This window comes from Hibiscus syriacus, unplaced genomic scaffold (genome assembly GCF_006381635.1).
Source record: "Hibiscus syriacus cultivar Baekdansim isolate YM2019G1 unplaced genomic scaffold, ASM638163v2 tig00116925_pilon, whole genome shotgun sequence".
In the NCBI taxonomy this organism is placed as follows: domain Eukaryota; kingdom Viridiplantae; phylum Streptophyta; class Magnoliopsida; order Malvales; family Malvaceae; genus Hibiscus; species Hibiscus syriacus.
In genome coordinates, this window is record NW_024063474.1 from 363,313 (window position 1) to 378,248 (window position 14,936).

Here is a 14,936-nt window from a genome sequence, read left to right on the forward strand (position 1 = left end):
TTGTTGAGCTGTCCAAGAACATGCTAGGGCCATTGTTATGGTCGTGTTGGGAACTGATAAAAGAGTTTATTTTTTCTATTGACGCCTTTGTCGGTTCCTCAGGTTTGCCCATTTCCCTTTCGTTTTCATTATGACCCGTCTGGTTTTTTTTATTGCAATTTCGAATTTTCATTTTCAATAGTTAATATGCTAATCGTTTTAAGATCAGCTAGAAGAAGATACAAATGTTCATTAGAAACCCCACTCTACCGTGCATTCAAAACTGAGGAATCGAAGCATTCCATCCCCATTGTTCGTCTAAATGCTTGCGTCTGTGTGTTGGCGAACTTTGACTATACTTTCATGTCCCGGCTTCCACGACCGAATAGTACATTTCCCCTCTGGTGAGTTTGTTTATGAGTTTATGAGCTTGTTTATCTTTAAATAAATAGTACCTTTCCCCTCTGGTGTGTTGGTAACATGAAAGAGAGGTTTGACAAGTATTGGGGTGAATGCAATTTGTTAATGGCAATAGCTTCAGTATTAGATCCTAGATTGAAAATGAGGGTTGTAGAAATTGCCTTTCCCAAAATGTTTCCATCACATTTAGTTAGGGAGAACATTAGTAAGGTCAAAGACATCATGTATCAACTTTTTGATGATATTTGACGATGTATTCTTCATCTTGTAATGTGGAAGAAAGTGAAAAACATGCATTTTCTATGGATGTTCATGGAGGTGATGTTACATCTAGTGGTTTGTATGAGCTTTTGCAAGACGTTTTTAATGGAGAAACATCTGTACGCGTGTGAAGTATGAACTTGATTCATATTTGGATGAGGGGTGCATCTTTAGTCAAGATGCGAAATTTGATGTCATTGCTTGGTTGAAGGAGAAGTCAAACAAATTTCGCATTTTATCTAGGATGGCAGTAAATGTATTGGCTGTTCCTATTACTACTGTGGCTTCTGAAGCCACATTTAGTGTGGAAGTCGTGTAATAGATCCTTATAGGCATTCCCTTACTCCAGAAACAGTTCAAATGTTGATGTGTGCAGGTGATTGGTGTAGATTCCTTCATTGAGTGAAAAGAAAGAATAAGGTAAATGTATTTTCTTATAACAAAGTTTGTTTACTTTTTTTAAATATATGTAGATTTATTTGAGTTTTTAAATTATTGCAGAATGCTGACAAACAACCGAAAGAAATTATTATATCAATACCTTCGAAAGAATCGATACTGTGACAAATTAAAAGTTTAATATTTGAATTTGTTAATCTTGTAATTTTTTACTTCATATTTGTAATGATTTCATGCTTTTTATAGAATAATTTATTATTATTTATTATCTTTTACTCTTTTTTATAGGTTCTATGTATGGAAGCTTGGACATGTTACTGTTATTTTTTTGTGAATTTGAGTTTTATGGTACATAACAGGTAGATTGAAATATTTGTTGTTGGATTTTGTGTTTCTATGGAAGATTTGCCTTTGTATTTTGAGTTTTGAAACACTACTTTTATGGCAAAAGTTGTTGTTTTGCTTTGGGGAGGATTGTAAATAGGTGTCTGATGTAGGCACGTGTTTGATCTTATGTGTTTAGAACCTGTTCTACAACCATAACTACTCTTGTATGCATCCTATAAAGTTTCTGAAATGAGTTTATATTATCATAAAAAAATGTATTGGTGATGGTTGATTAAAGAGAAAATTATTTATATATTTTAAATGTAATATAAGATTTTTGTAGGTTCAAATTCGAGTTCGAGCTTGAATCGAGTTCGAGTTTGAATCGAGTTCGAGCTTGAATCGAGCTCAAATTCGAGCTTGAATCGAGCTCAAAATCGAGCTTCAATCGAGCTCGAGTCTCGAGCTTCAATCGAGCTCCTGATTTTTTTTTTAGTTCGAGCCTTTTCGAGTTCGAGTCGAGTTTCTATATTATCTTTCGAGTTCGAGTCGAGCTTGAAAATTTTAGGTCGCGAGTTTTCGAGTCGAGTCGAGTCTACATTTAAAGTTTTCGAGTTCGAGTCGAGCTCGGCAATACTCGGGCTCTTAACCACTGTACCAACCTAAAATTTTAATATTATCTTACAAACATAATATACATAACATGAGTCAAGCATTCCAAATGTTATTTTTTTTAAAATCCCATAAAATTATTATAATTCCTAAATAACACCAAAAATTCCAAAAAAAACTCTTAAATTCCTAAAAATCCAAAATATTTTCGGGAAACTAAAACAAAATCTTCCAGGAAAACTAGTCATAAAAACAATCTTTACATATAAAAAATAACAATATCAATAATAAAACAACAAATTTCCCTATTGACTAATTTAATAAACCCTAAGATTTAAAAATACAACAGAAATATGACCCCGAAAACCCCAGAAATTTTTAAAATTTTAGAACTTGATTTTTTTAGAATTTTAGGATTTTAGGAGTTTTTTTTTGGAATTTTTGAAATTTAGAGTGTTATTTAGGAATTTTAATAATTTCATGGTTTTTTAGAAAATAACATTTGGAATTTGTGACTAATGTTATGTATATTATATTTGTAGGATTGTGTAAAAATATTAAGTTGGTATAGTGATTAAGCCTTAGACCTTGTTTTTTTTAAGGGTTTTGATTTCAAATTCCTTTGACTCTCTCAAAACAAAACTACATCGTTTTGAGTTTTTTAGCATTAAACATAGTCATGTCAGCAACGTCATGAAGCACGACTGCCACATCATTGTCCCGTTAGATATTAACGACAGAGTGACATAATTGCATTTAAAGGTAAACGTTAGTTCTAAAATTGATAAAATTAAAATGTTAGTCGTATAAACGAAACTGAGCTTAAAAATGAGTGATATTTGAAGTAATTTACCCAATAATTTATATGATTAAAACCAAACATATAAATATTAAATATAAGAGAGTGCCCATACGAAAAGATTGACCCATGGAGTTTTGGGCTAAGTACACTTATCATAGTCTTTGGGCTCCATTTCCTGTGTTCTGCATGTCTTCATACTGATATTTATTTTTCTTCAGTTATTTTTCCAACAAATAACACACTAAGTGTCTATTCAAATAAAATAATAAAAAATACAAAAAATATAATAGAAAAACTAAAATGTAATTTCACGATTTATGATTCACAGAACTACTTAAAAATCAAGCCTAATACAATCAAGTTAGGACTGAAAATATATTTTTTTTTTCACGTGAAGTTCAGTTCGAGTTCAGTCTGATCCAACCTTTGAACATCTCTACATTGGTGAGGAATTTTAGGTATTAATTTATTTGTTTTTATATATAAAAATTATTTTATAGCAAAATTTAATTAATTAATTATTTTTATATCTTGTGTCATGTGATTTAAAATAATCAAAACATTGCCTTCCTCTAATGTCTCATGCAATGTTTACAAATTTTGTATACGATAAATTCGATTTGAATAATTTGATTTGTCAAACTTGAATAGCTTGTTATCTATCTAGTCTCATTTTCAGCAGTGATATGGTCGATTGTCCTGTTACCGGTTGTCTTCGAGCTTCAGCAGTTGAGCATCACATTCCGTTGATGTCTCTTGTTTTGTCCATTTAGGACCAGAAATGGATTCACTCAATTTTTGTTATTTCAGAAGGGGTGCTGTGAGGGGACCAAATGTTTCAACAACGTTGCAGACATGAACTAAAAGTTTGTGTGAAAACTTAAAGAGAATCTGGCTCAAATTCAAATCACATGGAAATGATTACACACAGAACATATGATATAGACTAAAGGGAGATGAGAGCACATATGGTTTGTGTCAGAGTGAGCAAAAGGAGCGCAGTAGCAGCAAGCGTAGCGACACTTTTCCACAAAGATGAAAAGTAGAGTAGTCTGAGCTTTGCCATCCAACCATGACGTCGAACCGAGTTGTAAGCATTGAGGTCCCTAAAAGTCTCCGAGTAACGATTATTCTCCGTCGGGGGAATATGTTTGCAGAGGTCGTTGAACAAAGTCACCACGGCCGTGTGACTCCCCAACTGGTTGATGATAATCCTTTTCCGAACAAGTAAGTCCACGTCATCACTAGATTTTATGAGATATTCCATTAGAAAAACATAGTCACAGACGTGGGTTTCTTCCGGATAGTAGCTCTGCTCCCACCCCATGATGTTTCGGAAAAATGGTTCCGTTGATTCATCCAATTTCAGTGGAGGAATACTGAGCTCACCATTAGTTTTGTTAAATTTTATGTCCAGCAAGCACCTGCTTGAGCTCACTCTGAACTTCACACCCGCTTCACGCAGTAGAGTTGCACTGTATAAATATTTACCCTGGACTCGACCCGACTCCAGATCTGAATTTTCTTCTGTCTTTTGGCCCGATGGAAACAATGAAGTGTTGGAAGCGTAGATGGGCTCACGATAATTTATAACACTCAGAAAATTTTATTTATACGAAACAAAATATGTTACAACGACACTCTCAATATTACAATACTGCAATACTAGCTGCTGCTAGTTTACAAACTCACCAATATATTTAAAGCTTTGCTAAGCTTCACAATATATCTCTCAAATCTCTTTATTTTTTCACTCCTCAATCGTATTTACGCTCACTCACTTTTTTATTCACGCTCACTACTTCACACCAACTAAAGGCTAAGCACACATATATATAGGTTGTATAACCGACTTATTTGAGGACCTCTGGATGCTTCTCAACTTCTCTCCTTAATTCTTGCTTGACATGTTGCCGTGTGAATTCAAACAATTAAAGAAAAATCTTTGCCGACATATGCATGTGTGGTTTAGTGTACTGCCAAGCATTTCCACTTTGTTTTGTTTACTTGTGAATCTATCTTCATTGCCACGTTGAACTTCTACACAATTCCAAGAGTTTGACTTCTAACACTCCCCCTCAAACTCGACTTTCCATTCCAAGCTTTTCTTTGAGTCGATTGAATATATCTGCTCTCAATGGCTTTGTGAAAATATCTGCTAGTTGATCTTCAGTTCTGCAGTAAATTAGCTCCACATTTTTGTTCTTCACCTGCTCTCGTATAAAGTGATATTTGTATCAATATGCTTGCTTCGGCTATGAGAGACTGGATTCTTGGCAAGGGAAATTGTAGACTTGTTGTCGACATAGATTGTAGTTGGTTCTTCTTGCGCCAAATTTAGCTCGTTCAAAATATTCCTTAACCACATTGCTTGGCAAGTGCACGCTGCTGCGGCTATGTATTCTGCTTCACATGTTGAAAGAGCTACCGTTTGTTGCTTCTTTGATGACTATGAAAATACTGCAGAGCCGATATGAAAGAGATATCCAGTTGTGCTTTTCCGATCGTCTAAGTCTCCCCCATAATCACTATCAGAATAACCAACCAGCTTCGAATTTTCTGAATGCGTGTAGAATAAACCATAACCTGTTGTACCTTTGACATATCTGAGGATTCTTTTTGCTGCACTCCAATGATCTTGTTTCGGATGCTCCATGAATCTGCTTACCAATCCCACAGCGTATATTATGTCTGGTCGTGTAATAGTCAGATACCTTAGACTTCCAACTATGCTTTTGAACAACGTCGGATTCACTTGCTCTCTTGTTGAATTCACACTTAATTTGACTCCTGGTTCTGCTGGAGTGGCTACCGGCTTGCAATCTTCCATTCTGAATTTTCTTAAAATTTCTTCTGCATACTTCTTTTGTGATATAAATATTCCTTCTTGCATTTGCTTCACTTCAACTCCAAGGAAGTATGACATTTCTCCAATATCTGTCATTTCAAATTCTTTAGTCATAGCTTTCTTAAAATCATTGAACATACCTGGATTATTTCCTGTGAAAATCATGTCGTCCACATATAAGCACACGATCATGATATCACCGTCTTCATTTTCTTTGTGTATAAGGCATGCTCGTATGGACTCTTCATGAACCCATTTCTCTGGAAATATTCATCAATCCTTGTGTTCCATGCTCTCGGGGCTTGCTTCAAACCATATAGAGCTTTCTTCAATCGGTAAACTTTGTCTTCATGTCCCTTTTTAATGTATCCAGGTGGTTGCTCAATATAAACTTCTTCTTCTAGGTAGCCATTTAAAAATGCTGACTTCACATCCATTTGATAAATTTTCCATCCTTTTTGTGCTGCGACTGCTGTGAGAAGTCTGATGGTCTCGATCCTTGCTACTGGAGCAAATACTTCATCATAGTCTATTCCTTGTCTTTGTTTATAGCCTTTGACAACTAGCCTCGCTTTGTACTTCTCAACATTTCCTTCTTTATTGGTCTTTGTCTTGTAAACCCATTTTACTCCAATTGGGTTATGGCCTTCTGGTTGTCTTGTTAGCTCCCATGTATCATTTCTTTCTATTGATGCAATTTCTTCATCCATTGCATTCCTCCATTTGTCATCTTCAACCGCTTCTTCGTATGTTATTGGATCACTGTTCACAAGCAAGCAGAAAAGTGAAACATTATTTAGTTCATAATCGTTGTACCTTTCTGGCATTTTTCTCTCTCTTGTGGATCTTCGAAGTTCTGTGGGAGATGCTTCAGGATCTTCTATTATGTTGTTGGCATCGCTGCTGCTGCTTGACGATGATGGTAGATTTTGTCGAGGATCTTGATCATCATCTTGTTCATCTTGATTGATAAGATCACCATCTTTATCTTCAAAAAATAGTCCTTCAACTTTCTTTTCCTCTTCGCTCCATCTCCAATAGTCTGCTTCATCGAACTCGACATCTCTTGAAATTATTATCTTCTTTGTGAGAGGATTATATAATCTGTAAGCTTTGCTTCTTTCATCATAGCCAATGAAAATACATTTTTCTCCTCTGTCATCAAGCTTCTTTCTGGTCTGTTCGGGAACATGGGCATATGCGATGCATCCAAAAATCTTGAGGTGTCCAACTCCTGGTTTCTGTCCACTCCATGCTTCGTTTGGCGTCATATACTTCACGCTTTTTGTTGGACATCGATTCAATAAATAAACTGCACATCGAACTGCTTCAGCCCAGAAATTTCTCGGTAGTTGCTTACCTTTTATCATGCTTCTCGCCATATCCAGGATTGTGCGGTTCTTCCTTTCTGCAACTCCATTTTGTTGTGGCGTGTATCTGGCTGTCAGCTGATGGATGATACCATGCTCTTTGCAGAATTCTTCAAATAACTTTGATGTATATTCGCCTCCTCTATCTGATCTGAGTATCTTCAAATATTGACCGCTTTGTTTTTCCGACATTGCTTTGAATTCTCTCAATTTTTCCAACGCTTCTGACTTTTCTTTCAAGATATAAATCCAACATTTTCTACTAAAATCATCAATGAAAGTTAGGTAGTACCTGTTACCGCCAAGCGATGGTATGTCAAAAGGACCGGCTATATCTGTGTGTACTATCTCCAGTGGTCTTCGGGCACGCCAGGATCTACCAACTTCAAAGCTTTGTCTATGTTGCTTCCCTTTGATGCAAGCCTCACATAATTGATTTGGAGGGTTGATCTCTGGTAGTCCTTTCACCATGCTTGTTTTTGACAACAGCTTCAATCCAGAAAATCCAAGATGTCCATATCTTAGATGCCATAGCCATGAATCATCTTTGATCGCGGTCTTTATGCACATTACTTCTCCTGACTCGATATCAATTGTAAAGAGACGATTTCGAGTCATATCAGCTTGGGCTATCAATTCTCCTTCTTTATTTTTGATGGCGAGCGAGCGATTCTTCATCTGCACTTCATATCCTTTTTCCAGGAGTTGACCAAGACTGATGATATTGCTTTCAAAGCAGGTACATAATAAACATCTGAAATATATTTCTTTTCTCCATTTTTCTGAGTAATCATGACTTTGCCTTTTCCTTTTATTTCTGCGTGCGAGTCATCTCCGAACGTTACTCGTCCATGAACTGTTTCATCTAATTTCACAAACAGTTCCCTTTGACCACACATATGGTTACTGGCACAATTATCAAGATACCAAATATTTTTCTTGAATTCTTCATTTCCTTTATAAGTGAGGAATACGTGAGATTTTTCAATTTTTTCTTCTTCAGCTGCTGCTACGTTATTTCTTTCTTCTTGTTTAGGAGCAGATCTACACTCATAACTATAATGACCATACTTATTGCAATTATAACATTGTACCTGGATTTACTTCCTTGTTGATATCTGCCCCTACCTCGGCCTCTGAATCCTCGTCCACGACCTGATGTTGGATTGCTTTCACTCATTTGATCGGTGCTATGTGATCGACCACCACGTCCACGAGTTCCTCGTCCTCCTCTATATCTTCCACGATAACCACCACGATTTCCTCGTCCTTGTGTGTAGCTGCTGCTAGCTTTTCCTTCGTGACATTCATCTTGCTTTGTAGAGCTTGCTCCAAATTTTCAGAATCCTCATTTTGTTTCATTTTCTGCTCATGGGCTTGAAGTGAACCCACAAGCTCATCAATCGATATCTGAGATAAATCTTTTGATTCTTCGATTGCCACCACCACGTAATCGAATTTTCTTGTTAATGACCGCAAAATTTTTCCATCACTCTAACATCATCGAGTGATTCACCATTTCTTTTCATTTCATTTACGACCGTTTTCACACGGCTAATATAATCATCGATGTTTTCTGTATTTTTCATTTTTAGCATCTCAAACTCAGCACGGAGAGTTTGTAAGCGTACCTTCTTTGCTTTTTCGACACCTTGTAGAGATTTTTGCAAAATCTCCCACGCTTGTTTTGCGGTCTTTGCATCAGAAATTTTTTCAAAGGTAGATTCGTCTACTCCTTGAAAAATAAAGAACAATGCTTTTTTATCTTTTCTCCGGGATTCCTTCAATACCTTCTTTTCTTCATTGGCCAAGGCTGCTTCTGCTGCTGCATTTTCAGGCTCGGTGTAACCATCCTCGATGATATCCCAACAATCTTGGGACCCTAGTAACGCCTTCATTTGAATGCTCCAATTGCCATAATTTGTCTTTGTCAATCTCGGGATTTGAGGTTGAATCATGTGGCCATCTTCTCACCACGTTGAACTCGAACCAAGCTCTGAGGCCACTTGTTGGAAGCGTAGATGGGCTCACGATAATTTATAACACTCAGAAAATTTTATTTATACGAAACAAAATATGTTACAACGACACTCTCAATATTACAATACTGCAATACTAGCTGCTGCTAGTTTACAAACTCACCAATATATTTAAAGCTTTGCTAAGCTTCACAATATATCTCTCAAATCTCTTTATTTTTTCACTCCTCAATCGTATTTACGCTCACTCACTTTTTTATTCACGCTCACTACTTCACACCAACTAAAGGCTAAGCACACATATATATAGGTTGTATAACCGACTTATTTGAGGACCTCTGGATGCTTCTCAACTTCTCTCCTTAATTCTTGCTTGACATGTTGCCGTGTGAATTCAAACAATTAAAGAAAAATCTTTGCCGACATATGCATGTGTGGTTTAGTGTACTGCCAAGCATTTCCACTTTGTTTTGTTTACTTGTGAATCTATCTTCATTTGCCACGTTGAACTTCTACACAATTCCAAGAGTTTGACTTCTAACATGAAGAACATTTGAACATTGGTTTACAGCTAAAGGATTTACTATTGCTTCCAGGGTTTTGAAATGAATGTTGTAGCTGAAGTGTTCTAAGCAAATCAGTAAAATGCTTAGCACCCTCCAGCTTGGCTATAAAATCAACATGAGGTTGGTTTGGTTGAAACAAATCATGGATGGATATGTTTTGGTTGAAGTACTGGTAGAAGAAATTGCAGCTGAGATGAATAAACGAAGGGTGATGATCGGGATTATTACCAAAGGCAAGATCATATATTTGTTTAAGAACAAACAAGGGAAGTTGATTGTGAGCCAAGAACAAGTCTCGTCTGATATCATATATCTTCCCGGGGCTATCGAAGACGAAATCGATTTCCGATTCCGGCTGACCTTCCTTGTGATAGATTCTCAAGAAGAGTTCAATAATGAAGGCTGCATCCGCTAAAACCATCTCTATGAACCACTGGAGGTTGTCGTCACTCGGCGGTATGTTCTGTTGGATTTGGTGTGCCTTAAAATCGCATCTCCGGTAATATGTTTCTTCGTATCGGCTTCGGATTTCGGGTGCGGAGGCTGTGATCAGTTTGCAAAACTCGTTCAAGCTAGCACCGACCCCAGGTCGTTGGAGGAAGGAGGCTAGATATATTCGCTTCTGCAATTCCATGGGCTCTAACAGAGAAGTGTAACAACGAAGGGGGCCGATTATGACGAATAGGGGTCGGTAGGCTGCTTCATTTACTCGACGGAGCAAAGGGTTTACAGAGCGGATTATACAGTGTTGCACAGCGGGACGCTTTGAACTCTTAACGAACTTTAACGTGGATTCAATATCTTTCGCCAGATGGTCTAGATTTTCATCGGAGGTGTTATTTTCTGTTCCAGGCTCATGGTTCTCCATCTGTCAAGTCTATATTTATTTTTTTCACATCAGACAGATAAGAAGACAAACATAATTATTTTTTTTAATTATTATATTCAATTATTGATCGATTAATTTAAATTAAATTTTTTATAGTTTAACAACTCTTCCATAGTTAAGAGTGAAATATAATAAAATAAACTACTCAAACAGTCACTTAATTATGATAGGGATCTAATTTGATTAATGATCTATTAATTTAGTTAATTATGACACTTAGTTATTTAAATGATATAAATCGAGTGATCCTTTATTAACAGTTCACAGAAATATTAACGTGATAATTAAATAAATTTTTATAGTTACACATTTAATCCTCATTACGTATATAATTTATCAATTTATTGAATTATATTAAAATTAAGAATAAATTAATAGATTATATAAATAATTAGGATAAAATATGTAATTATAAAAAAATATTTAACTGTCACATCAATATTTTTTTAATGATTAATTATTGATGATTTAATTGATATTATTTAAATAGTTACCTGACGTAATTAATAATCCTTTTAATTCAATGATCTAAATAAAACCTACTACAATTCAATTAGGTTATCTAGTATAATATCATCCATGGGTGAGAAAAAAAACTTAAGGGTCACCTTTGTCCATGTGGTAAATTAAATTTATCACTTTCGCCTCTATCGTATTTTCGCATTAATTTAACCCTCAAAGTTGTTTAATTGCATTATTCTATACCCTTCCCCCAACTTAAAATCTTAAATTATAAATACTAAGTTAGTGTTTAGAGATAATAGGGTTATAATACTTTAGGGTTTAGGGATTATAATTTAGGGTTTTAAGTTAGGGGTAGAGTTATAGAATGATGCGATTAAGTAACTTTAAGGGCTAACTGATACAAAAATACGATAAAGGCGGAAGTGATAAATTGGATCTACTATAGGGACAAAAGTTACCCTTTTACCGTGAGAAAAATTAGCAATCAATTTAAAGACAAGTCTAGATGAGCTTCTGTTTTCAGCAAATTAATGATGCTGTAAAATTGGTTCCTAGTATAGTTCGGGAATTGCAAGTGAAATTTACATATTGTTCTATTTTATTAATCTAAAACAATTAAAAATGGTTTAAAATTACTGATAAATTAGGTATGCTATACTTCTCAAAAGATAATTTAGATTGAGATTTTAAAAACAATATTATCCGGAGAGAAACATAAACCCCAAGTCCATACCATACAACAGAACTAGGATATATTTAAGAGAAGCCTAAAATATATTTGGCATTTTACTAAGTAAGGACACAACTTCTTATAGGCTCCCATCTCCACTTTTTTATGCTAATTTGGCAATTAACTTTGGAAAGAAATTTAAACAAATTACAAAAGAAGAAAAAGAAAAGGACCAAGATGTAAGAAAACATCACATTATCTTGTAATGTATATGGATCTCTCCTTGTCTATATACGAGGAAGGGAAGGATAAAGTTATGGTTTTTAATTTGTAAATTTCAAGGTTTTTCTGTCAGTGGTTCAGCTAAGCAAATAAATTATTCATGATAAAAGAAGCAAAACCAATCTGAAAAAAATGTAAGAAATCACCGAATACTTGTACAAATTAATCAAAGAGAAGAGAAAAAAAGACAGGACAGAGTTGGTACCTGTTGTTTTGAAGGAGGTCAAACACTAGCTTCTGCACTGTCCGAAGAACACAGATGGACAAAGGGAGAAGACTGAGGGAATAAGAGAGCCAGGTTTCCCTTCCCCGGAATGGCAGGCACATTATATAATGCCAATGGGAAGAAAATATATAATTAATCCATTATCATTTTTAATTTAAAAATAAACAAATATTATAGCCCTGTAGACTAGTTGGTCATAAAATATTAGTAATTAATATCTAATTGACCTGGGTCAATGCCGCTAAGCTGTTTACAAACCAAACCTAATACCCATGAGTAGGAATGGCAACGGGTCGGGTTCGGGTCGGGTTCGGGTCGGGTTTTACTCGTCCCGTCCCTGAACCCAAAATGAATCCTCGTCCACGACCCTGACATGATCCCCAACAGATTTTTTATCGGGGCGCCTCATCGGGGATTTTTTTCCCTTCCCCAAACCCGACCCAAAATATTATACCCAAACCCGAACCCGAAAATATTTTTATATATAATTAATATAAAAAATATAAAATATTATATATATAATTAATATAAAAAATATAAAATATTATATATATATATAATCGGGGCGGGTCGGGGATACCTTGCCCCGAACCCGACCCGAAAAATCCCCGATACCCGACCCGATATCATTCAAACCGACCTGACCCGAACTTGATCGGGTTTCGGGTTTCCCCGTCGGGTTCGGATCATACTGCCATCCCTACCCATGAGAGAAGAAGACAACCTTATACGACCAATTATCAGGTTTAAGCACGAACCAAATGAATTCAGTGATAGAGAAAATAATTATTATTTTTTGAGGTTCTGATTTTGAACACCAGGAATTCTGGGGTTGTGAACGTTTACTGTCAAATATTTGAGAGTCAACTATTTATCTGCGGAGTGGAAAAAAAACTCAATTTATTAAGTCCAGCAAATGAATTAAAAAACTATAAAGTTAAGTGAGAAAAATAAGAGAAATAGTAAATTTTAGTGATTAAGTTTGTAATTTACCCTAGTAATTATTATATCTGATATGCGTCCACCCGTCCACATCATATATTCCGCCTCGTGAAATCAACGGAAGATTCCCGGTAAATAACTCCCCCTTTCCTGCATTATTTTATTGGGTAAAATACAGTTCAACTCATTCAGTTATGTATTTGCTAACGAATGTGTTACTTATTTCTAAAACTTGCAAAAATATCACTGACTCTTAAATATTAGACGAAATAACGATGTGGCCTAATATTATAACAACTTTTAGTCTCCAAAACATATGTTCTATCATTTGGTCCTTATTTGAAAAAGTCAGTAAATTTAACTCTTCATATTTAAAAATTCTAACAATTTAGTCATTGTTCTTTTGTCATAAATGTTATATTACTTTCTTAATATAATAATAGTTTAACAATAACTTGTTCGTTGTTTTATGACATAATACATTTATTCAACTATTGTTTTAGTCTAATAAATTCATTTGGTTAGAAAGTATCATAAAAAATACTAAATTCATGTATTTTTTTTAAAAAAAGAAAGCAATCCATTTATTATCCAACACATAATTAAACATACCTAATATTTAGTTTTTGTTTCATTTTAGTACCCTTATTCAAAATTTAACGTTAAGTTTTGAAGAAAAAATAGAAAGCTTAGGTACTAAAAGGGACTAAAACTGATAGTTTAGGTACTAAACGCATTAAGTTTTAAACAATGAGGTACTAAAATGAAATAAAAAATAAACATTAGGTATGACTTTTAAAAAATTAAAAATTTAAATACTAAAACAGACCAAAAATAATATTTTAAGTACTAAATGCATAATTTACCTTATTTTTTTATTTATCACTGATGTCTGTCACACTTATTACGCTGACTGTTTAAGTCTTTAAAAGTCTCTATATTGAAAATGAACGTTAATCGATATTTGAAATATGTCCCTTTTAATATAAGAATCTTGTACCATAAATCAATAGAAAATTTATGAAATTGAAGCTAATAGTATTAAAAAAATAGAGTGGTTAGTGCGCCCTACCAAACATTTTCACCTAGAGAGTATAAAATGATAAACGCGTTTACTCAGATGTGAACAAAAACTAAAGACGAGGTGTAAATCAAAACTTTAATGTACAAATGGATGAATAAAAAATGAGAAGAAATTTGAATACGAGGTGCAAAACCAAGACTTTAGTATCTTGAAAGAGGAGAGAAGGTTCCTTATTATATAAAGAATGTAGCACAAGGAAACATCTGGGCAATGAGCTCAAATCGAAAGTTCGGTGAAAAATATTTCATTTTTCTATAGCAAAATCGTTGCAGAAATTAATGTATATAAGACTGAAGGAATAGGCAACCATCGTCATCAGCAAGAAAAGCGTATTAGCGTAATATTCTCCCAGAATCACGCTACTGCTTAGCCTTAGTGATATCGTAAGTATTTTATCCAAATATGGAGCGGCAACAAGGAGAAGTGTTGGACGACGAGTATCTGGCCCTAGAACTTGGCAATGTACGTGGGATTCAAGGTAAGTCCGTCACCGCACCTGCGGTTCAGGGAAGTTCCGTCACTGCACCGGCGGTTCAGGGGAGCTCAACCACTGCACCGGCGGTTCAGGGAAGTTCCTCCACTGCACCCGGGATTCAAGGAAGTTCCTCCACTGCACCCGGTTTAGATGGGCGTCCTCTCATCGCTACATGGGCATTTATGTCTCCAGAAGTTGAAGCCATATTTAGGGCTCGTGGAGTTACACCCCCATGGGAGCAGTGATGAGCTATTTATGGCTTCTTCTATCGTCCTTATGGTGATTGTGATGTTCCATGTCTGCCTTTCATGTCTTCTTTGGCTGTTGGGCTGGACATTGT

At 35.2% G+C, this 14,936-nt stretch overlaps 1 protein-coding gene across 1 annotated transcript; it reads right to left on the bottom strand.

The window, feature by feature from the left end:
* Positions 1–3,685: 3,685 nt before the first annotated feature.
* LOC120187965 (UPF0481 protein At3g47200-like) lies at positions 3,686–12,163 on the bottom strand. The gene is made up of 3 exons (XM_039191541.1): positions 12,075–12,163; positions 9,540–10,440; positions 3,686–4,351 (listed from the first exon to the last, which is right to left on the bottom strand). The coding sequence occupies exons 2-3, from the start codon at positions 10,429–10,431 to the stop codon at positions 3,747–3,749; spliced, it is 1,497 nt and encodes a 498-aa protein (XP_039047472.1). The 5' UTR covers positions 10,432–10,440; positions 12,075–12,163; the 3' UTR covers positions 3,686–3,746.
* Positions 12,164–14,936: the final 2,773 nt, after the last annotated feature.

What these genes read in the sequence shown, in the direction of transcription:
- LOC120187965 (XM_039191541.1), bottom strand. Translation starts at nt 10,431, where the DNA reads ATGGAGAACCATGAGCCTGGAACAGAAAATAACACCTCCGATGAAAAT. An exon ending in AATGTTCAAATGTTCTTCAT is followed by an intron (nt 4,352 to 9,539) that starts GTTAGAAGTCAA and finishes CCAACACTTCAT; the next exon opens with TGTTTCCATCGGGCCAAAAG.